Here is a 22,436-nt window from a genome sequence, read left to right on the forward strand (position 1 = left end):
TTTTGTTTGTTTGAGTTATTCACGGAGTAACGTAATAATATTACTGTCTACTATTGTAATATTACTGTTGCTATAGTAATATTACTGTTGCTATAGTAATATTACTGTCACTCACAGTAATATTAATTCTTTTGGTTTTTTTTATTTTGTTTACATTTGTTGAACGGACAACATAGTAATATTACTTTATTATACAATGATAATGAATTTTGTTGTGTTAATATTAATGTGCTAGAGATTAATATAGCAATATCACTGTGTTAAACTATAGTTTAGTTAATTTTACTGTGTTTAACAGTAATATAGTTAATATTACTGTCATTCACAGCAATATTGCTGTTTAAACGGAAAAAAAAGTTACAGAAAAAAAAAAAAAAAAAAAAAAAAAAAAAAAAAAAAAAAAAAAATTAAAATTAAAAAGTCAACGCCGGAGACCGGCGTTGACCGCCGGTCAACGCCGGAATCCGGAAAAAAAATCCGGAAGGAAAAAAAAAAAAAAAAAAAAAAAAAAAAAAAAAAAAAAAAAGTCAACGCCGGAGACCGGCGTTGACCGCCGGTCAACGCCGGAATCCGGAAAAAAAATCCGGAAGAAAAAAAAAATAAAAAAAAAAAAATTAAAAAAAAAATAAAAAAAAAAATAAAAAGTCAACGCCGGAGACCGGCGTTGACCGCCGGTCAACGCCGGAATCCGGCGGAAAAAAAAAAGTTTTTGAAAAAAAAAAATTTTGTGAAAAAAAAAAAGTTTTGGGTCAAAATTGAATAATTTGTGAAAGTTGGGGTCAAATTGAAGTTAAAGTAAGTTAAGGATGAAATTGGAGCATATTAAAGTAAGAGGGGTTATTTTAGTCCTTTACATAAATCTGGACCATGTGTGGACTTATTGGTAAAGGAGAATATTGTCTGGATCTCTTTATGAATAAGTTCCCACTGATGGGCTTATTTGTAATATGCCCAAAAAATAATAATGAATACATAGCCTAATTCAACCTCTAATATAATTTTGAATGAAAATTAAAGATGTATAAAGTTTAATTTTCAACGGTTAAATTATTAATAAAACATGAAAATTGATATTTTTTTTCTTTTTGCTTTGCTACTAACTATTATTAACAAATGCATAGATTATATATCATATATATATAGAAATTAAAAGAACAACTAAATCTATAAATAAGGTTGTTATTTAGTATTAATATATGCATAATACTTGAGATTTTTTATTTTTTTTTTATAATGAAGGAAACCGCAACAAATATATAGGTGCACTAAATAAATCTACATTCTCGTATAATATCTTGCAAACCATACAAAAGACGTACACCACATTAGGCGAATTATGTGAGATCGTTGCCAAAGAGATTCAAACCCGAGACACGTTTAACACTTAAATTTAAATACTTAAATGTATACATACATGCACGCTTCATATTTGATGGGAATTTTTATTTTATTTAATCGTTAAATCTACCTAAAAAATTCATGCAACCTAAATAAATATTTTTTACCCTAACCCTAAATGGGTTGATAGATTATAGATATAGGCATACATGAAGCTGCTGCAGATTGATTAGTGACATAGGCACTATTCAATATTTATATCAATCAAAAAAAAAAAAATTAAAAAATTAATAGGCACTATTTATTACAGCTTTACAGAGTGACGGTAAAAAAAATGTCGGTAAAAAAAAAAAAAGTTTGGTCTGGTAGATGCCCCACATTCACCTCGATTTTCACCATGAATATACTGCTCTTCTTGTCAGTAACTTTTCACAGCTTAATGAAGGCCCAATTTTTACTGTAATTTAACTGGAGACTTAATTTTTTTTTAATCAACGAAAATAAAACTTATTTATAAATAATAATAAATAAGCAAGAAAGCTAAACATAAGACAAAAACCAAAAAAATAGAGAAAAAAACAAAACAACATAAGCACGAAGCCATCATGAGACGTGCCCCTCTGTGCAGTCAGTAGTAGTGGTACTATTCTAAGTACATAGACACGTGTCACATTCCAATTGGTGGAAACCATTCACCCCCGCCACCTTATAAATTGATCATCCCCTATTCACAAAATTCAAACCCCAGCTCTGATAGCTGTCAAATTAGGAAAAATACCTTAAATCCCCCTACATTGAGTAAAAACCCAAGAAAATGACGACCCACCACTAAAAATTCAATCTTTTTCTTCTGTTTTGGGTTTTTCAATTTTTAATTTTATTTTATTTTTGGGGGGTATTTTGAATTTTTATTAAATATTTGTGGGTGGAAGAAGAAATATTGACAAAACGGGTCTACCGATTTGGATGTTGGGACTCAGTGTGGAGCGGCTCCGAGCTGACATGAATCGGTTGCTCGCGTTACTCTTCCACCAGGTTCTCTATTTATTATTATTCAAGTTTTCTTTTTTTTAATTTATATATAAATTATAAATTGTGGTTTAATTTATATATAATATATATATAGGGAGTGTTGGATGAACAGTTCTTACAGCTGCAGCAATTGCAAGATGAATCCTCACCCAACTTTGTTTCCGAGGTTGTCAACATATATTTCCACGAGTCAGAAAAGCTTCTCAGAAACCTCAGAGCATTGTTGTAAGTATATTTTTATATGTATATGTATATATATTCTTTTTTAATCTCTCATGCACACACACACAAACACTGTATAGTACGTGAAAAAAACACACGCTTCAATTTTCTTGATGCTTTTTGTGGTCCTTTTTGATCTTTTTTGGTTTTATCCCTTCAAGAACTTTTAATTTGTGGGTTTGATTTCTGTTAAAGGGGGAAATTATTTTTATTTAAATTTTACTGATTTAATTTAATTTAGAATTAATGTAAAGTAATGAATTAAAATTAGGGTGGATAAGGAGTTTTCGGACTACAAGAAAATGGGGACACATTTGAATCAGTTTATGGGGAGCAGTTCCAGCATCGGTGCCCAAAGGATCCGAAATGTCTGCGTCGCTTTTCGGGCCGCTTCCGATCAAAATAACCGGCCCGGGTTCGTTCCTTTTTTCCCTCTCTTTTTTGTGCTTTTGTAATTAGAAAAAAAAATCAAAGGTTTGCTAGTTCCTTAATTACAAAGAATAAATTAGTACTTAATATTATTAGCATGAAATTAAAAATTAAAACTTTTAATTAATTAGTTTTATGTTTATGTTTATAATTAAACAAACAGGTGTATAAGAGCATTAGAGCTGTTGGAATATGAGTACTGTTATCTCAAGAACAAGCTGCATGAACTTTTCCAGGTAATTACTAATTTGCCCCGGCCCAAAATTAAATTAACTACACATACCAACTTATCTACATATTCATTAATTAATTTATGAATAGTAATAAATTGGTGAAAATGTTATAAATTCAGATTGAGCAGCAGAGAATCCTAGCAGCTACAGTCAGATATCCAATGCAGCAGCAGCACCATCAACAACAACAGCAGCAGCAGCCAAACAACCCCTAATTAAATAAAGGCTATATATACATATATGTATGTAGGCCTAAGTGTGAAGTGAATGTATGGCAGAAAAGTGAATGAAAAAGATTGGTTTTGATGACAATGACAGAATTTCACATGCATTCAATGCCAATATATATATTCCCTTCTTCCTTTTTTTCTTTTCTTGAAATGTCTTGTTTGGCAGTATGTGTGTAGTGTGTGTTTTCTTGCATGGCAGTTGGCAATTAATAATTAAGCGGCGAGCTTAGCTTCTGATTCTGATAACAAATCCCACTTCCAAGAAAAGTTATTACTAGGGGGGTTCAGCTTTTGGGAGAAAGAGCTTATATTAAGTTCTTTTCAACTGCATTCAACTTTTGATGTAAACTAAAAGCACTTAATGTAAATCTCATGCAATGTTTGGTAGTGATTTTATTTTGTTTTCATTAATTTTTTAAAACAATCTCAAAAGTTTCTCCTTTCTTCAGACATGATGTGACTGCTGCAGTAAAATGATTTGACTGCTACGTTAAAAAATTTCTTCACTAAAAACAAATAAATATCACTTCATCTTTCAATTTTTTTCTTCTAAAATACTTTTTTCTAACACTTTTAAACATGATGGGACTGCTACAGTGTATTTTGTCTCCTTACAAAATATAAACAAACATTACTTTCATTCTCAAATTCTTCCCCCAAAACATATTTCCTCAAAATGAAATCAAAATAAGTTCCAAAACGCTTCCAAACATCGCCTCAGTCTTCTTCTCATTCGAGTTCGATGACCAATCTTATATTGGTTTTGAGATCAATAGGGAGTGTAGTAGTGTGTGGAATTTTTTACGGGGACTGATTTGTCAATTGAATTATGAATTAAGGAGTAAAATATAATTATCTCAGAAGTAAATTTGAGTTTTTTTTTTCTTTTCTTTTAATAAGCGCATAAAAATATGGGTGTGTCAAATTGGAATATAATCTGGGCCTGTTGGCTTGTGGGCTGGGCTTTAGTTGCTGTACGGGCCCAGTTCAGCTGCAAATGTTCCAACCACCTTTTGGGCTCTTACTTTCATTTTATTTTTGGATGAAAATCGGCATTGAACTTCTCAATATTTAGTAATTTAACAAACTGAAATGCTAAATCCCGTATTAAATTTACTGAATCACTCATATAATTGCACCAATCTCGTGAAATTGACAATAAATTTATGAAAAATGTTGAAAAATACGGTGATTTTTTTAGTTTTGACAGTAAAATTCGATAGTAAATTGATGATCTAGGGACACATCCCCGTTTATTGATGGGAATGGGTCGGGTAGGATAATTATCGGCCAGTTACTTACCCGACGCGACTAATCGACAGTTGACACCGTGTTATTCTATTTTTGATAGGTTTTGAATTTTTGGCAGTTGCTACTTTTAGCTATTTTTCGGGTTGTAGCGTATTGCATGAAACTCATTTAATTATCGATTATTGGCTAGTCGGTCGAAAATAGGTCGGTCGATCGATAAAACCTACCCATACCCAACCCATATTGTTGCGCTGGACTTTTGGTCAATTATAATGTGAAGGTATTTTTGTAAAACGAACAAGCAACAAACTTTTATTGAAATCGAAAAATCTATTAGGGTCCATTTGGATGGAGGGATTTGAGAAGGGATTTGATTTGGGGAATGGATTTGAAATGACTCCAATTTTGGAGTCATTTGAAATCCATCACTATTGCTCCAAAATCAACTAAAAAGGAGGGATGGGGATTTGAAATCCATCTCCAAATCCCTCAATCCAAACAAGTTCGAGGGATTTGTTATTATGGATTTGAAATCCCTCCCCCAAATCCCTCCATCCAAATGCACCCTTATAGTTATTTCCAGTGAAATTAGATATGAACTTTAGTTTGACCTAATTGGGTCCTATTTGAAGTGATTTCAGCTCAGCCAATCACAAGCCTCGAAAGTAAAGACAAGGATTTAATAATTAATTAGTTTACCTAATGATGCCTTATTCGTGGCCCAAAGAGAATGCATAATATCTCAATTTCAGAAAGATATTATTGTTCAACAAATATTATTTTTTTCTACCACCCGCGTTATTTTCACGCGGGTAACATTTTTATTTAAATTTCTTTCGAACTTTCTATACTATTATAAAACACGTTAATGAATAATGATAAGAAGTCCAAATATAATATTAATATTCAATGATGTAATAAAGATCCAAATTTAGACAACCATTTTGAGTGACGTGGACAATGTAGCAGATACATTATTAAATATTTTATACTATATTTACATAAACAAACCTAGACAAATATCTTGTACAGTTATGCCTACTATATTTGTAAATCATACTACTATAAACATTATTTTTTTATGTCATTTTCTTGTACCAGAAACATAATTTATCTTGGCTGTTAGCTAGCAAGGGTACATTAGTGCATATTTCTTTCTCTCTCTTCGTTGATTGGTGATATGGGCCGGGTTTCCTCAAAAGCCCAGACTCACTCTATGAGAGCCAATTTACACTCGATAAAGTCCCTTCTCGCGTGGTATAGACAGACGATGGATGTGACTATATTTTGAATACGACTAGAGAAAGGTGGAAAGCCTGCAATATGACAAAGACGGTGGAGAGGCTCACTTGACATTTAAAGGGATGCAATAATATCCGCGAGCCTACCTAGCTCGTTTGAACTCATCAAGCCAGCTCGTAAAGAATAGCACAGCTCGTCTGGACCAGACATGCAGCTCGAAGTTATCACATCACACCTACGTGTGAGTATGACCAGAGCGACAGAAGGGGAGTCCACAACCTTGTCCCTAGGAGATATATAAAAAATACGTCTTACTCTTGTTACGTTACTTTACATACGTAAACGCTGTTTTTCTACGATTTCGACTGATTTGACTATTGAAATACCCTTTCCCGTCACTCATTTTTACAGTTCTTTCGAAAATTACGTGAGCTTCTTCCTTAGACTTTTCTTATTCTAGGCCCATTCCATTCCTTCGTCTCAGGATCAACCATATAGCTAGGTCACATGTTGAGGTGCAAACAATGTCCCACATCGGTTAAATATGGGAAATATCTATGGTTTATAAGGAGGGGATAGTAACTCCATTGGTATGAGGCCTTTTGGGGAAACCCAAGAGCAAAACCAGTTGGGCTCGGCCCAATCTGGACAATATCATACCAATGTGGAGTTTGTGCTATCCCGGCGGGGGCCCAACAGTGGTATCAGAGCCATGGCCCAGACTTAACCATGTGGTGGTAATTGCCGGAATCTGTGTGAAATTCCCGAATCCTCGGTGCCGAACAAATATGGTGAGCTCCCGGTGCGCAAATGGCAGGTGGCTCGACGAGCTCCAGGTGGGAGGCTCGGTGATCCTTTGTGTGGTCCAACCTATGTGGTCCTTTGTTCGAGGCTTGGTGCGCGAAACAAAGATGGTGTGAGCTCCAGGCGCAAATTGAGGGGAGGCTCGGTGGTCCTTTGTGGTCCGACCTATAAACAAAGATGGTGTGAGCTCCAGGCGCAAATTGAGGGGAGGCTCGGTGGTCCTTTGTGGTCCGACCTATGTGGTACTTTGTTCGAGGGGAGGATTGTTGAGGTGCAAACAAGGTCCCACATCGGTTTAATATGGGAAAGATCTATGGTTTATTAGGAGGGGATAGTAACTCCATTGGTATGAGGCCTTTTGGGGAAACCCAAGAGCAAAACCAGTTGGGCCCGCCCCAATCTGGACAATATCATACCAATGTGGAGTTCGTGCTATCCCGGCGGGGGCCCAACAGTCACATCAATTGGCAAGGCTCCCTGAAGAAATAGAAGCACGCCTGCAATATTATTTGATAATTACATGAACATATATTATATGTTTTGTTCATTATTTGACAAGTGATTTAACTTAGAAAAATATGACCGTGGCCAAGATTTATACTCTAGAATATCATTACAATCTTGTCACACCAGATTTTTTTGGTAGGACGTTGGAAAGCTGACCTTTTACCATACATCGTAATATTGTTTGGTAAGATCGGCTAACAAATGCATGACACCTTAACAGAAAAAAAAGACCCTACAAATTTCAATTGAGGACCTAATTTATTTTTATTTTTTTATTTTTTTAGTATAATCATTATATTAATATAATAAAAGAATTAACGTTAATTATGTAACTGCACATGAACTACAATTCAATACTTTAGTTATAAGCTTAATTTCCAAGTAATGGGTGGCTGATAAAAAAAGGAAAATGCAACTATTGACTTTGAACTTTGAAGCTATGTCCTAATCAAATTAATTTTTTTTCCTTCATATAGAAATATGATTTAGGAATTCAAATATAACTATGCATAGACTTGTCTCTCTCTATCTTTCCGTTGGCTCTCTTCGTTTTCGAGACAACGATGGACACATAACACATTACTAGGACAAAGTATTGTGAGGTTTAAATCACATATTTCTACATATTTTGAATGAGCAAATCGGACCCATCGACCCGTTGAATCCGTGAAAACTATCCTGTTAGGACCAGACGATAAGTCCTGAAATTGGTAAGATTTGCAGGTTTGAGTCTACGACGGATTCAATTTTTTTTTAATGCTTGTGAAACCGGCACGAACCAGCCATGCCTGTGAATTTTGCTAAAACATGCGGCTTTACGACCCGCGCACCACACCCCTATTAATAAGGCTATGACCAGACAATATAATGCCTACGGAATCGTAATAAATAAAAAATAAATAAAAATTGAAATAAATCTGAAAATTGAGTCATTTAAAGTTTAAACCACATTCGATAGCATCCACACGAATATCGTTTAGAACTTAAATTATTATAAAGTTTAAAAAAATAATAAATTTTCCAATCTTTTTCTCCTAAATGAGAGGCCGCGGCCCCCCATTTTTTAATTTTTTTGGCAGTAATACCCTTCTGAGTCCACATGCTGCATACGTACAATCTAGATTTCATTCATCGTTACCATAAATCAAAATCTTTAATTCTCCTCCATAATATATTTAATTTATTCCTCCTTTTTAAATTCTCCGTAAATAAATAGCATCTCTCCCTTTCTCTCTCTTTCTCTCTCTACCCCTCTCCTCTCTCTCTCCTCTGGAAGCATTTCTCTAAAACTGCACAATTCAAGGAATTTTTTTCTTCTCTGCTGTGGCATTCAAGAGCTAAAAGAAGAAACTCGAACAAAATCATGAAGTGTGGTGCGATTGTGGAAGAAGGTTATGTGCGTGAAGAGGTAACGCATCTCACCGTCATGAAAACATCCCTCTTCTACGCCGGCGATGGATTCGCCGCCTACGATTCCAACGGCGAAGTCGTCTTCCGAGTCGACTCGTACGGCGACACCGGCGAACTCGTTCTCATGGACGCCTCCGGCAGATGCATCCTCACCGTCCGCCGCAAGGTAAATCCGATCAGATTTTGTGTTTAATTCTTCAATTTTTTTTCTCCCCCAGAGGAGATTGCCATTTGTCTACCTGCATCTTACTGATATTTTCGAATCTGCACTTCACTGATTGTGGCCGAGTCAACTCACCGATTTAATGTTTTTTTTGTGGATCAGAGGCCGAGTCTGCACCAGAGGTGGGAAGGCTTCGTCGGCGAGGGGACGGAGGGGAAGAAGCCGATCTTCAGCGTGCGGAGATCGTCGATAATCGGACGGTCGAGCATGACGGTGGAGGTGTACAACCATCCGAGCGAGGAGTACCAGATCGAAGGCTCCTTCGCCTGCCGGAACTGCACCATCTTCAACGCCGAGAAAGAGGCCGTGGCGGAGATCCGCCGCAAGGTGGACGCCGCCAACAACGTCGTGCTCGGAAAGGACGTCTTCGTGCTCTCGCTGAAGCCGGGGTTCGACGGCGCGTTCGCCATGGGTCTGGTTCTGGTGCTCGATCATATCCAGGGAGACGATGAAGTTGACGGCGACGATGACGGTGACGGCAGTGAGAACGGAAGTAGGGTTGGTGTGGACCCCACGCATGAGGATTCAACTTTGGGGTGAATTGCATTTTAACCCCTAAGCTATTAGCCATGTATGAAATGCACCCCAAGAAAGTCACTAGCTATTCAGTTGAGGCCCTAATTCCTAATTGGGTAGCTTTTGACTTTTCACCCCCCTGGAATCTGAGCAATTTGAACTTTAATCCCTGTTTTAGCAATGGAATATGCTTTGAGAATATCCACCATGGTAAATTAAATGTTACACTTTGTTATTTTCATTGGGTGGATTTGAAACGTAAATCTACACAAAATCACGCATACAATTATGTGTATTTGTGTTTAGTGGGTAGTTATTTAATCAATCTACAGTTCAAATCCACCCGATATTAATAATCAAGAGTTATTACGAAATATTTCTCCCAAACCACGACAAAGCATAATATAATATCAATCTAGTACGTTTCGTAAATACGTCGGGTGATCTTGAACCATTGATCTACACATAATAATACATGCACTTAGCATCTCATAGACCTTATCGAAAACAGAAGAAGTCGATTCCTTGTTGAACAACGACCAAGTTCTTCGAGACTCAATTTTTTTTTAACAGAAAAACAACAAAATATTATTACTTCAATATAACATTTCTAATACAAAGATAAACACATTTGCGAGGATAAGATTCAGTTATGTTGCCAGTCAGAATGTTGTTCAAAAATGGAGGACATGATTCAAAATATCTAGTTTCATTAGTTTTCAATATAATGTCTATCTTAGCAAGTGCATCCGCAGCTCCGTTAATCTCTCGATATCCAAGCTGCAGTATAACATCTTCAAAACTCCTAATTACGGAACATTTTTTTCAAATATAATTTTTGAAATTTCGATTTTCAATTTTCAGACTAAGATTAGATTGTAGTTTTTCAGTTCGAGAAAAGAATATAATTTTTTTTTTCTTTTTTCAAAAAGTCTAATTGCAATCGATCTCTTCGATTTCCACCCTTGGCGTATCATCAAAACTAAGGTATTATTGATAACTTTTTGAAAGTAAGGGTGGAGCCTCTTATATTCGTATCAAAAAGTTGGTCGGGAAAAGGAAAAAAGAAACATATGAATTAATCTCTATCATCCATCTTATATTCCATATTTTCAGCAATTTCACACTTCATAAATCAATACAAGCTGGCTATCTTTATCAGGAAAAAGAACGTGTGTGAATTGAATAACATGTGCGTATTGAATCCAAGTTGGCTATAATTTGCACATCCATATACAAAGATTTTTATTTAGTTTTGTGGCATAAGTTCGAAACGACTTTGAAAAAATCAGTTGCCCCGAATTCGTAGTATATAATTCAAATTAAGATGTTATGTGAAATGGAATAAGACTCAGCATAACATGCAGCATAATAAATGAAAATAAACACATAGTTTAATATCTATTTACTTGTGGACAATATTCAAAGACGAAATACGTACTTATATAAACCGTATTACAAAAATACACAAGAAAAGAAGTAAATAATCTTTCGTATTATAAACGTATATTACACAGATCGTTCGTTCCTACAGTTAAGTCTAGCTTCTTCAATATGAACTAATAGATCTCCAGATTTACAAACTCTGCACTCAAGACGAGTACTTACAACAGACTCTAAAAGAGATATAGTAACAACTATTATCTATTTGCTTCTTCTCTCTAATGGCTCTAACTTCTCTCTTCTAAAATCCGTAGTGAAAACTAACTAGCAATATGGACTGGTTTTATCTACTTCAAAATGCATCAACTACCTACACAAGTTAAGCCAGAAAATAAACACTAAGATAATGAGTTAGTGGATCAGTGAGATATAATAAATAATCAACCACCAATCCATTATTAATAACCCTCTAGCCAATGATCTAGTTTTGATTTTACGAAAGTTAAAACACGTGGACTAAATCGCCTACTATTTTCAGAACTTCTAGTAATCTTCGATTATGTAGCCGAGACCACGCTAACACTTAGCTTCTATTGCAAAAAAAAAAAAAAAAAAAAAGTTAGAGTCAATAATTTGATTCTAAAAAAAATATATGGAACCCCAAAAGGTGAACTTGACTTAGAATTATGTGGTAGCAAAGCAAAGAAAAATTCAAACATTTGATCATTATCACTAATTATTTCTCAATGTTTTGACGTACATTTTGAAAACAGTGTTAGTTGAACATAGTTCAAGAATAGTACATAATATAGGTCATATATATATATATATATGATTGTAATTACTCCACGAAGTGTGATCTAGGGGAGTTGACCAAATCTATGGTCAGAAAATAATTATGAAATCATAATTAAGGTAATTTAATTCATAGTACTATCACCGCCAAGCCTAGATGAAGCTTCCTGCAATGTCATTACAAAGGATGTTTGATTTTTGTGTTTGACAAAGTTGAAATTTCAATATAAGCCTCGATTTTTCATCAATGTCGGTTTAAAGACTAGAGTTCGCGTGTTTTCTGACAGTTATAAATGATAAGGCTAGAGTTTGCGTTTTTTCTGACACCAATTAATTTTAAGACAACTGGTACCGCTTGATTTCCTATCAGAGCCAAAGTCACGGGTTCAATTCATTTATAAATGACTATATTTTAAAATAAAAATAATAATGTTTGGGCCCTAAAATACTAATAATAATTTAAAGAGGCCAATCTGCGGGCTCTATCGACTTTATTATTGGGCCATCTATGAGTAACTTCTGGGGATCCAATGGTGATTTTCAACTTCATTGCGAAATCCAAATTTTAATATTTTAAATTTTATTAATTTTTCTATATATATGCATAAAAAATCTTGAATGTGACAAGACTTGAAATTAAAGTATAGTATTTATATTTTATACTATAATGTTACAGTATTTTGTGGGACATAAATTTGTATAGGTAAATAAATGCATTATGGATACAACCATGCATACACACCTTTGGGAAAATAATTCAAATAAAATGTTGGCCTACATAAATTTGAATTATTGTCGTAGTTTAGCGAACGCAATGAATTTTTATTTTTTTTTGAAATATAAATTCTGACAACACAACTTGACATGATAGCAAGAGATCAATAATACAAAAATCTAGAGAAAATAATAAAATAAATTATGTTATTTAGTGATCAAACAAAAAGAACCATTACATTAATCAACCAGAACAATCTGATAATACAAAAATTAAAATGTATAAAAATTTCAAACCAATTTTATTATTGTAGCACACACACACAAAAATATTATTAATAATAATAATTATAATAATAATAATATTATCTTAAAAGAGGAAGGCTATTATGAAGGCCGAGAGTAAAATAACCAAAACATTGCTAGCCAAAGATGTTGAGGCAGAATCAGGTGGAGTTGCCCTAGAATTTGGGCCTCCACCAATGGGGGGTGAAAAGGGGGTCGGTGCGCACGCATCCGGCTGAGATGAGGCGGGCGAGGGGGTAGTGGGGCCCGCAGGAGGGGCCATCACTGGCGGCATGGCCCCACCAGGAGTGGAGGGCGGCAGGCCCACAGTTATGGCTAGCTTCTGCCCGAATTGGCAGTGGCGGCCGAAAGTGCAGATGTAGTAGTGGTCCCCGTTTGAGTCGATAGTGATGTTTGCGGGCCCCGCGGTGATGACACCACCGATGCCGTTGTCTTGCGTGCATGCGTCGTACGAGGCTCGAGGTACTCGGAGAACATCGTGCTCGTTGGTCACAAAATTGAACACTATATAGAACGGGAAGAGAAAAATATCGTTGTATGATTGTAAGAGGATGTAACAAGATCACACATCTCTAACTATTTTGTGGTCTAAATATTAAATCAAAAAGCGTGTTGCTCGAGTGAGTAGCTAAAATACGGTAGAATAGCTAAACTTTATATTTAGCTCCAAATCATAGCTTTCTTTTATCGGGTATGATGCTCTTAGTAGAAATCCACGTAAATATGTTCTGCAGTGAAAATTTTATAAGAAAAAAAAATTATTACGTACCGAGGATGTCACCGACCATGAAAGTTTTTCCGGAAGCCCAATTGGAGTAGGATAAGGGACCGTTTGGCGGTACAATCCACCCCATGCCATCTCCAACAACATGCACATTTTGTGCTAATGCACAATTCAAAAGCATGCCAAAAATAGCACCATAAATCATCAACCATGAAACCCCATCCATTTTTTTTCTTCTCAATTTCTTGCAATTAAACAAAATTGGGATTTATAAATGGAAAATTGAGAAAGTTGTACTAGTGATTAATTTATAGGATACTAATTACAAGTTCTTTTTTGTGGTTTGTGAAGTGTTTGTATGTAGAGGAGTATATATAGAGAAGGTTTCTTGAAATGCCGTGATTTTTCAGTTTTAATTCATGTTCCTTTAGTCTAGTTTGTGGAATTTTCAGTCTCCCAATTGGAGTATATACAAAGGCACTAAGGCTGGTAATTGAAGTTATGAGTGTGGAATAAATCAAAGTGTGTTTTATGAGGAAAAATCAATGTTGTTGCAGCAAGTCTTGAAGACCTTGTTGACTCTTGACATCAATTAGGATTTTTTTTTTCTTTTTTTTCTGCAGTTGAGAATCGAACCAAACTACTCGATGTTCTGATTTGAAATCGGCCGTGAAATAACTCGTTTCAGCTCGTTGTATTAACATAACGAACAAATCAAACTTGATCACATATCTTTTTTGTCGATAAAATAAGAAGCTATGTTCGAGCTCAATTAGATTGAAAAAAAACTGTGTATGAAAAACAAGTTACTCGAGATTGAATTTGTGTATTTCTTAATTAAAACTAGTTCGAACTCGACCCAATTTGTTGAATGACCATCTCAACCAAAAGCTTAAGCTGTTAGTGAAATGTATCATTTAATATTAATATCTCCAATACGCCCCCTCAAGTGCAGGCGAGAACAAATCAAACTTGATCACATATCTTTTTTGTCGATAAAATAAGAAGCTATGTTCGAGCTCAATTAGATTGAAAAAAAACTGTGTATGAAAAACAAGTTACTCGAGATTGAATTTGTGTATTTCTTAATTAAAACTAGTTCGAACTCGACCCAATTTGTTGAATGACCATCTCAACCAAAAGCTTAAGCTGTTAGTGAAATGTATCATTTAATATTAATATCTCCAATACGCCCCCTCAAGTGCAGGCGAATTACATTTGAAGCCTTGCACTTGAAATATTTTTAAATGGGTGGCTGTGGGATTCGAACTCAAAACCTTTCATTTGGCCTGGCTCTGATACCATGTTGAATGACCATCTCAACCAAAAGCTTAAGCTGTTAGTGAAATGTATCATTTAATATTAATATCTCCAATACAATTGTTAATGAAACCAAACTTAAATGCGATTGTTAAGTTCGATAGAAAATCTTACGAACCTGAACAATCATGCGTTCGACTCGACTCGATTCGTTTACAGACTTGCAGTGCTGAAATTTTTACACATATAAATACTATACTCGAAAGGATTCAATTTTCAGGGTGATTTTCTGGTTTCCTTTAGTTTCGTTTATCTCTTCTAGTACGATTTATTTACGAGAATCATCGTACAAAGACAAGATTCTTCGCCATATATAGTAGATTATTGTATTAGGGTATTATTGCTAATATTAATAACACATTGAGTTTTTTAGCAATTTGGTATAACATCAGGGGTAGTAAATGCAATAAACTAGAAAACCAGTGGTACATTTCAGAAATGGGAATCACTCCAGAATTTGTTCAATTATGATGTTCAAAGAAATCAACAATGTACATTTTTTGAGCATAAATGAATGAATGAATTAATTAATTTATATTAAACAACAATCTGCATCCTCTGTTCCAAACTGCCGGCCACCGCTCAGAACACCAGAACCCCCGCCGCCGCCGCCGCGGCGGCGGCGGCGTAGATCACACAAGAAGAAGAAGAAGGCGGTGAAGAACTGGGAACAAGACCAGTGAAGCCAACATCATAAGAAACACTCCCATCAGCCTTAAACAAACCGAAGTTCCTCTCGGAAGTCGGGCCGGGCTTCATATTCTCGTTAAACAAGGCAAAAACATAAGCCCGAACCGCCACTTTGGGCCTGTATGGAGTCCCCTTCCTCTTCAGAAGCCTCTTCCTCAAGTTAAGGTTATAAGTCCTGGCGTTCTTCAGATTCGCTCCGGCCTCGCTCTCGTCGCCCTTCGAAGCCCACCCGGTTTCCGACACGATCACCGGCATGCCGCCGTACCCCATCTTCTCGAGCGCGAAGTACGCGGCGTCCACCTGCGCGTCGAACATGTTGTCGTAATGCAGCTTCGTCTTCGGGTCGGAGATTCCCGGGTTCGACTCGAACAGGGCATACTTTATGTCGATGTGGGCCGGGTCGCTCATGTACGCTAGAAACGGGTACGCGTTTATATAGAAAGGTGTCTTTATTTGCGCGAAGAATTCGAGGAGTGGAGTCATGTACGGGAGCACGCTTTCCTTAAACGCCCCCGCGGACGGCGGGTACGTCGTGGCGAAAACGGCCTCCGAGTGCGGGCTGGACACCTCGACCCGGCCCGACAGGCCGACCCGCTCGAGGGCGTTGTGGACGTTTTTCACGGCGGGGACCAGGACCTCCCAGAGCTCCGGGTCCCCCCCGCCGAGGATCTCGTTGCCGACAGCGATGCCGGCAATGTGGGTACCCGGGAGGTAGGGCTCCACGTTTTCCTTGACCCATTGGACCGCCCGGTCCGGGTTTACGCTTATGTCCCTAAGGAATTCGTTTCCGAGGCCCACTATGATCTCAATCTCGGACCCACTGAAGGCTCGTAGTGTTGCAGGCTCCACGTCATAGATTCGGACGTTTTTTATCTTGGCGGCTTTTAGTAGGGTTACGACACTCTCCGGTGGGGGGATGTTGTTCGCTAGTTTGCCGTAGTTTACTCCGTACGTGCCGGTGAAGGCATCTACCACCACAACTACACAAAAAAAAAAATAGAAACAAGAAACATTAGTAGTCTTGTATTTACTCTAATTGTTAAAACAAACCATTGTTATAAATATTAGTAAAAATTCCCCTATAATGCAACACTTTAGCAAACTACCACCTAAAAACTCACTACTTTAACATCGTAGGGGCTTTTTTGCTAATATTTGTAATACGATGAGGGTTTTAGCAATTCGATATAACACAGGATATTGAATGCAATAAACTCGGCCGAAAAAGAAAAATAAAAAAGATTACCATTTGAAAAGGGATTAGAACTCGAGAGAAGAACGAACGAGAAGAAGAAGAAGGAGAAAAGGGCCATGGTATTCTTGAAATGAAGAGAAAATAGTAGAGATTGTGACAAGTTTGATATAAGAAGATGATAATAGCTTCAATGGCGGCGGTGGCTTGTGGGTGTGAGATGCAATGCTTCATCTACAGGCATGCTGACATTGTTATCCTAGGAATTAGGTTTGATGTTAGAACAAATTAAACCAATCCAAGATTCCAAACCTTAAACACAAGAAGATTGAGAAATATGGGTTTTGTTTTGATGATTAAATAAATAATATTTAAAAAAATATTTTGTTTTATTAACTTTGTGGGATTGGAATGAGATTCTAAACTCTTTTCATTATCTCAAAGTTATACTTTATGCTTTTCATTCTTGATCATGAATCTTGACCCCTATGTATAGTACTTTTGTGCTATCTTTTCGACTTTTTTATATCGATTCTGCGTCTATATAATTAATCGTGGTGTATCTCGTTATGCCTTTCGTATTAACTAGACCGATTTCGATAAATCAAAATAAGAGCTTTTTTTCCTGAAAAATAAATATCCGATACCAAACATCAAATGAAATCATAATACTAAATCAATCATAGCTAATCTCGCCGACAAACGAGCGGAATGTATAAATTACGGATAATAATTAAAAAGAAATAGGACACCTGGTCCATCATCCAAGCATTCAATAAACGATACAATCCAAAATAAAATGCCAGAAAATATTGAATATTTTGTCAATTAAATGACTTATTATGACAGAGGTTCACATTTTACAGGAAGAATTCCTGAGAAATCCTTACCATTTTGTTCAAAAAAAAAAAAAAAAAAAAAAAAAGAAAGCCTCTAACTTCAGCTGTGCACTGCACCACTACAACCAGGCGAAAAAGACGAACTCAGTTTCCTTCAACATTACGTTCGATTTGCAAAACAACGAACGATACACCTTCCCTAGACATATGAAAGGACACTGGTTCCTGCAGAGAAGCCTTGAAATTTTCGTAGCTCTCGAGATCAAAACCCTACACAATTTGGAAAGAAAAACCACAAGCCGATTAACTATGGAGAAATTAAACAACTGCTATTAGTCTAAGCACAATAGTTTCGTAACATTACCGATCTGAACAACAGCTTCTCTAGCAATGGCGCACAGCCAAGGAGACGAGCAAGCAATCCCCACCCGTTAAAGTCCATGCATTTTATGGACACATAAATCATTTTCGTAAATATGGGCAGCGGTTGGGGGCAATTTTGCAGTAGCTGCACAAACAATGAAATTATTAACATTAATACTATATTCCATCTTTTTTTTAACGAAAGAAAAAAACGAAGAAAAAAAAAAGCTCTAACCGTTATAAATTGTTTCGACATCCAATACTTCTCAGCACCAGCAAAAGACCTAGCAAGCTCAAACGCTTTCTCGCCAGCATCAAATGGATACTGAACGAAAGTTTCGTCTAGTTCAAATCGAGCTATCCTCAGAGACCGCATCCTCGTTACCTTATAACTCTTAACCAAGAATCCTTCGTAGTTTATATATTCGAGATTCGGGGCATCGATCTCAAACTCACTCTGGAACGCGTGGACCGCACTGATCACTTTCAAAGCCTTCAAAGAAGGAACGGAGATCCTGAGCACCCTGCCAGGCTGGCAGATACAACTGTTCAGCACTAAGTACTCCAACACTGGGCAAGATGCCACAAGAATATTCAGGTGAACGAACTTCATGCACTGGACCGAGAGCATGTGGAGATTCGGCAGGTTGAATCTGCACACAAGTGCGTTATCGGCAAAGTCGAACAAAATATTCAGCGAGGTGATATTGCACCCGTAAAGACTGTCGAATATGAACTTAGGGAATCTGAGTCGGCGGATGCGAATGTCCATCCTCCTGATTTTGAGACGCAGTGCAGAACTGATCCACCTGCCGATTACTCGCCCGTCGTTGAATTTCTGGCACAGCAGGCATAGGAACTGTAGAGAAGGCGCGTCGAGTAGAGTGATGTTGAGCAACCTGTCGACGAACTTGATAAAGCTGACTAGGTAAACGATTGGGGGAGTTTCTGGGTGTAAGAGTAAAGAATCGTCCAATCGGAGCCTCAGGTTTGGGATTAAAGGGAAGAGGTTCTTCCATTTGGTGGAGAGAATAGAGGTGCCGACTGCGTATTTTACGGGCATGAGTGATAGAATGTGACAAAGGATTTCGTTCGGTAAATTGCTGATTCTATCTATCCCATCAGAATCAGCCCCGTTTTCTTCCTTCATCTTCTTGTTCTCTGGGGCTTTTTCAAGAGATCTACGGCGTTTTTTGACGATATGCATCCTTTTCGCTGAAACTAAAAAAAAATATAGATAAATCAAACAATTTATGTTTCGATAAATACTGACATAACCTTTTACATACTATTGAAATCTCTACACATACATCACAATCAAACTCATAGTTAACTATGGAATTAGACTAGTCGAACCATTTTGCTTTTTCTAGTTGTATCACATGAAAGATCTCCTAATGCAATTGTGAAATACATATGAAGGGATAATCACAGCTTTAAATAGCAATAAATCATAAATCACGGCTTACGGAGCGTATTCTGATGAATAAGCAGATTCATTTATCGCATGATAGATAGTGAACTCCGATTTAATAAATTGTTCAGAAACTTCAAATTAATTAATAAATAAATGTTAGGGCATTCAAATGGTAACACACACCCAAACACAGTTTATTTAAAAACATTCCAATTACAATTCCCAAAAATCAAATGTTGGATCTGTGATTTTTCACACATTTCTTTATAATTCTAAGCATGGAATACACAAATAACTAAAGTCATTCAATTAAGAGAAATGCACACACAAATTTTACCAAGTTCATTAAAATGCAGATTAAGAAATATTTTTTCTTCATAAGACGTGCAATTAATTCTCAATTAAATCTACAGATCCCTAAACCAATTTTAGAAAATTAATCAGAAATAACAGAGACACAAACAAATTCAGCAAAAATAATTAGATCTTCCTTTAATTCTTACCTTTTTTTTCTATCAATGACTGTCACAATCTGCCGAGAAATCTCTTCTTTCTACGCCGCAGCACAGCCTTCTATGCCGCAACCCTAAGTGTGTTTGTGTCCAGAATGCAACCGAGGCAAACCCTTTTATAAATGTACAGATAGAATCTGATTCTGTATGCATGTAATAGACGACACAATACAAACACGTGCCTATCGAAAAAAAGCAAGTATGGTAGGTTGGCTTCTTCATTTCTCATAACCGCATAATATATTACGAAATCACATTCACACGTATAGAATTTTTGAAAACACTCGTGGGCCATCGTGACGTAAGCCTCCAATAGGAAATTGTACCGTTCTTCATTTATTTAATCATTATCCCCATTCTTCAACCCACCAGATGAAATAACTTTAGGTTATCCCTGCATAAATATAAAGAGAATCAAATCAACATTTTCAAAATTGGGCATTATTCATAAATACTGCATGGAGGAGCCAAGATTTCGTAATAGGGTGGGCTAAAAAAAAGGGGGGGTTCGTGGCCCCCTATTGTTTTTACTTTTAGAATTGTTCGTAAAAAATAACACAGAGCAAGTATTAATAAATTTTAACTATAGTAGCATAAACTCCATTTTCAATTACATCTCAGAATATGATCATGTAAACTCTATACAAACTACAACTGATCTTTTTGAATTTTCATTATTTTAGAACTCTCCGTGATTGTGTCACTACTCAATATGAATTAGGTGGGCTAAATAAATGAATAAGCTATAAAACAGTGTGAGAAAAAAAAAAAAAGTAATCGACAGTGGGCTGGAGTCCACTTTTGCCAAAGGGTGGATCCGTTACTGACTTCAACACCAAACAGGATCAGGAAAAAAAAAATTTTGGGCACTAAACATGGACTTGCTTAAAAAGAGATAGGCAAATGTTAAGCCAAGATCAAACAGCTAAAACTAGCTTAATCGATGCGGAATTTTTTTTTCTGGTTGTTTTAATCTGTCTGTTAGAGAGATAAAGTCCCTCCTTCCAACTATCTGCGCCTACTCAATAGGGCACTCCATTTCTGCTCTAATGGCTGCAAATTATTTCCCTCTCCATGAAAATAGAACATACTTATAAAAATGTAAGGGTTGTTCAGACCATTTCGTCCATTTAAGGATGAATGTTATTTAAAAATATAAAAAAATCCGTAAAAATCAATATTATTTAATAACATTCTTAGTCGGTGTGCATTTACCTTAAACGACACATTTCCTGAAGTACCGATACATTTAGTTGAACAGTATCTCTAAAAGTCTACCACATATTCTAGGTTAATCTGAAATGAAATATATCGTTTATCTTTTGTATTACTATCTTTCTGTAACACTACACATTCCACCACGATTACAAGCAACATGCATATAACATCACTGCTATTGTCGTATGACTAACAGCACAACCAGTGTGATTTTTATTTCATAAATATATTTAATCAACCGACGCAAAGTTAGGGGACTATCTCGTATTAGAGAAACATGGAAGAAGTAAACACAGAGCAAGGATAAGCTCGCTAATCGTCCAATACCACTGAAGCAATCATCTCTGACTAATTTCTAGTTATATTCATCTGGAATCGACGCAAAAACTCATTTCCCGATTTTCGACTTCAATCTAAACATTCTCCACAGACAATAGTTCATCGTCTTGGAATTTCAGTGCTACGTGAAAATCACAAATCATGTAAGGGTTTTATTATAAACATTATGAATGGGGCTTGTTCCAATTCATTACTAGTCATATATTCAATTTCCCTAAAATCAAGTAAGCTTGGATAATAAAATTCATTTTCCAATCAAATAACTATTCGCAAAGAGTTGCAGAAAGAGCAAACATGGTGGTTGAGCTTCAGCCCTTCCCGTATGATAAATTTAAAAATCGAAGGGTATAATCTAAAAAATGATAAAAAAGCTGAATTTTTTACCCGAATAAAAACAGGGCGGAATCGAAAACCGATCCATCCAGAAATTGAAGACGGCAGATCAGGCAACAAGGTTGCAACAATGGAGATCATCGAGCTTGAATCGCGATTCCGAGTGACCGAAGTGCAGAAATCACAACACAATTAGGGTTTTGCTGTATTGAATTTTGGGAAGACGGGAGATACGGAGGAAGAAGGTGGCGCTGCTACCGCCATTCCTGCATACTAATTCCTACCATAATTTTCCCCCCAATTTTCTCTCAAAGAACTCCAATAAGCAATAAGATTTGAGATTTTTTTTTCTACCATAGCCCAATTAGCCCATCGTATGATCGATGAGGCCCATTTTGTGACTATTAACTAAAACTAGGGGTGGTAAACGAGCCGAGCCGGCTCGTGAGCTCGACGAACCGGCTAGTAAAAAGCTCGAACTCGGACTCGAGGTTTTCGAGCTCGAGCTCGAGCTCGCGAGCTCGAGCTTTCTGACGAGCCGAGCTCGAGCCCGATTTTAGTTGTTCATCAGCTCGCGAGCCGGCTCGCGAGCCGGATTTATTAATATTTTTTTATTATTATTATTATTTTTTTTTTATATGTTATTTTTATTTAAAAATGTATAATAATATAAAATATTATAGAAATAAATACAAATATTAAAAAAATATATAATCAAAATTTTGTGTTTATTTTGTAATTTTTTAAAATATTTTTTAATAATAAAATAATAATAAAATAATATTTAAAAAAAGAAAAAAGAAAAAAAAAAAAAAAAAAAAAAAAAGGGATTGGGCTCGAGCTCGAGCTCGAGC

General features: G+C 36.2%; 5 protein-coding genes across 5 annotated transcripts; 2 read left to right on the forward strand and 3 right to left on the reverse strand.

Annotated features, from left to right (window-relative positions):
* The first annotated feature begins 2,092 nt into the window (after nucleotides 1-2,092).
* HP6 (histidine phosphotransfer protein 6) lies at nucleotides 2,093-3,566 on the forward strand. The gene is made up of 5 exons (XM_013000814.2): nucleotides 2,093-2,373; nucleotides 2,465-2,595; nucleotides 2,864-3,007; nucleotides 3,185-3,257; nucleotides 3,374-3,566. The coding sequence occupies exons 1-5, from the start codon at nucleotides 2,305-2,307 to the stop codon at nucleotides 3,467-3,469; spliced, it is 513 nt and encodes a 170-aa protein (XP_012856268.2). The 5' UTR covers nucleotides 2,093-2,304; the 3' UTR covers nucleotides 3,470-3,566.
* Nucleotides 3,567-7,866: 4,300 nt separating this feature from the next.
* LOC105976013 (protein LURP-one-related 5) lies at nucleotides 7,867-9,636 on the forward strand. Its single transcript, XM_013001290.2, has 2 exons — nucleotides 7,867-8,864; nucleotides 9,024-9,636. Exons 1-2 carry the CDS (start codon nucleotides 8,652-8,654, stop codon nucleotides 9,459-9,461), a joined length of 651 nt encoding a protein of 216 aa, XP_012856744.1. The 5' UTR covers nucleotides 7,867-8,651; the 3' UTR covers nucleotides 9,462-9,636.
* A 2,874-nt stretch (nucleotides 9,637-12,510) lies between these two features.
* Nucleotides 12,511-13,713, reverse strand: LOC105975607 (umecyanin). Its single transcript, XM_013000805.2, has 2 exons — nucleotides 13,405-13,713; nucleotides 12,511-13,139 (listed from the first exon to the last, which is right to left on the reverse strand). The coding sequence occupies exons 1-2, from the start codon at nucleotides 13,583-13,585 to the stop codon at nucleotides 12,700-12,702; spliced, it is 621 nt and encodes a 206-aa protein (XP_012856259.1). The 5' UTR covers nucleotides 13,586-13,713; the 3' UTR covers nucleotides 12,511-12,699.
* Nucleotides 13,714-15,090: 1,377 nt separating this feature from the next.
* Nucleotides 15,091-16,919, reverse strand: LOC105975919 (Glycosyl hydrolase superfamily protein). Its single transcript, XM_013001168.2, has 2 exons — nucleotides 16,616-16,919; nucleotides 15,091-16,349 (listed from the first exon to the last, which is right to left on the reverse strand). The coding sequence occupies exons 1-2, from the start codon at nucleotides 16,680-16,682 to the stop codon at nucleotides 15,262-15,264; spliced, it is 1,155 nt and encodes a 384-aa protein (XP_012856622.1). The 5' UTR covers nucleotides 16,683-16,919; the 3' UTR covers nucleotides 15,091-15,261.
* A 354-nt stretch (nucleotides 16,920-17,273) lies between these two features.
* LOC105975918 (F-box/LRR-repeat protein At4g14103) lies at nucleotides 17,274-21,960 on the reverse strand. The gene is made up of 5 exons (XM_013001166.2): nucleotides 21,634-21,960; nucleotides 19,684-20,086; nucleotides 17,999-18,984; nucleotides 17,765-17,908; nucleotides 17,274-17,670 (listed from the first exon to the last, which is right to left on the reverse strand). Exons 3-5 carry the CDS (start codon nucleotides 18,968-18,970, stop codon nucleotides 17,545-17,547), a joined length of 1,242 nt encoding a protein of 413 aa, XP_012856620.1. The 5' UTR covers nucleotides 18,971-18,984; nucleotides 19,684-20,086; nucleotides 21,634-21,960; the 3' UTR covers nucleotides 17,274-17,544.
* Between the last annotated feature and the right edge of the window lie 476 nt (nucleotides 21,961-22,436).

Source organism: Erythranthe guttata, chromosome 9 (genome assembly GCF_056151865.1).
Source record: "Erythranthe guttata isolate IM_541 chromosome 9, IM_541, whole genome shotgun sequence".
In the NCBI taxonomy this organism is placed as follows: Eukaryota; Viridiplantae; Streptophyta; class Magnoliopsida; order Lamiales; family Phrymaceae; genus Erythranthe; species Erythranthe guttata.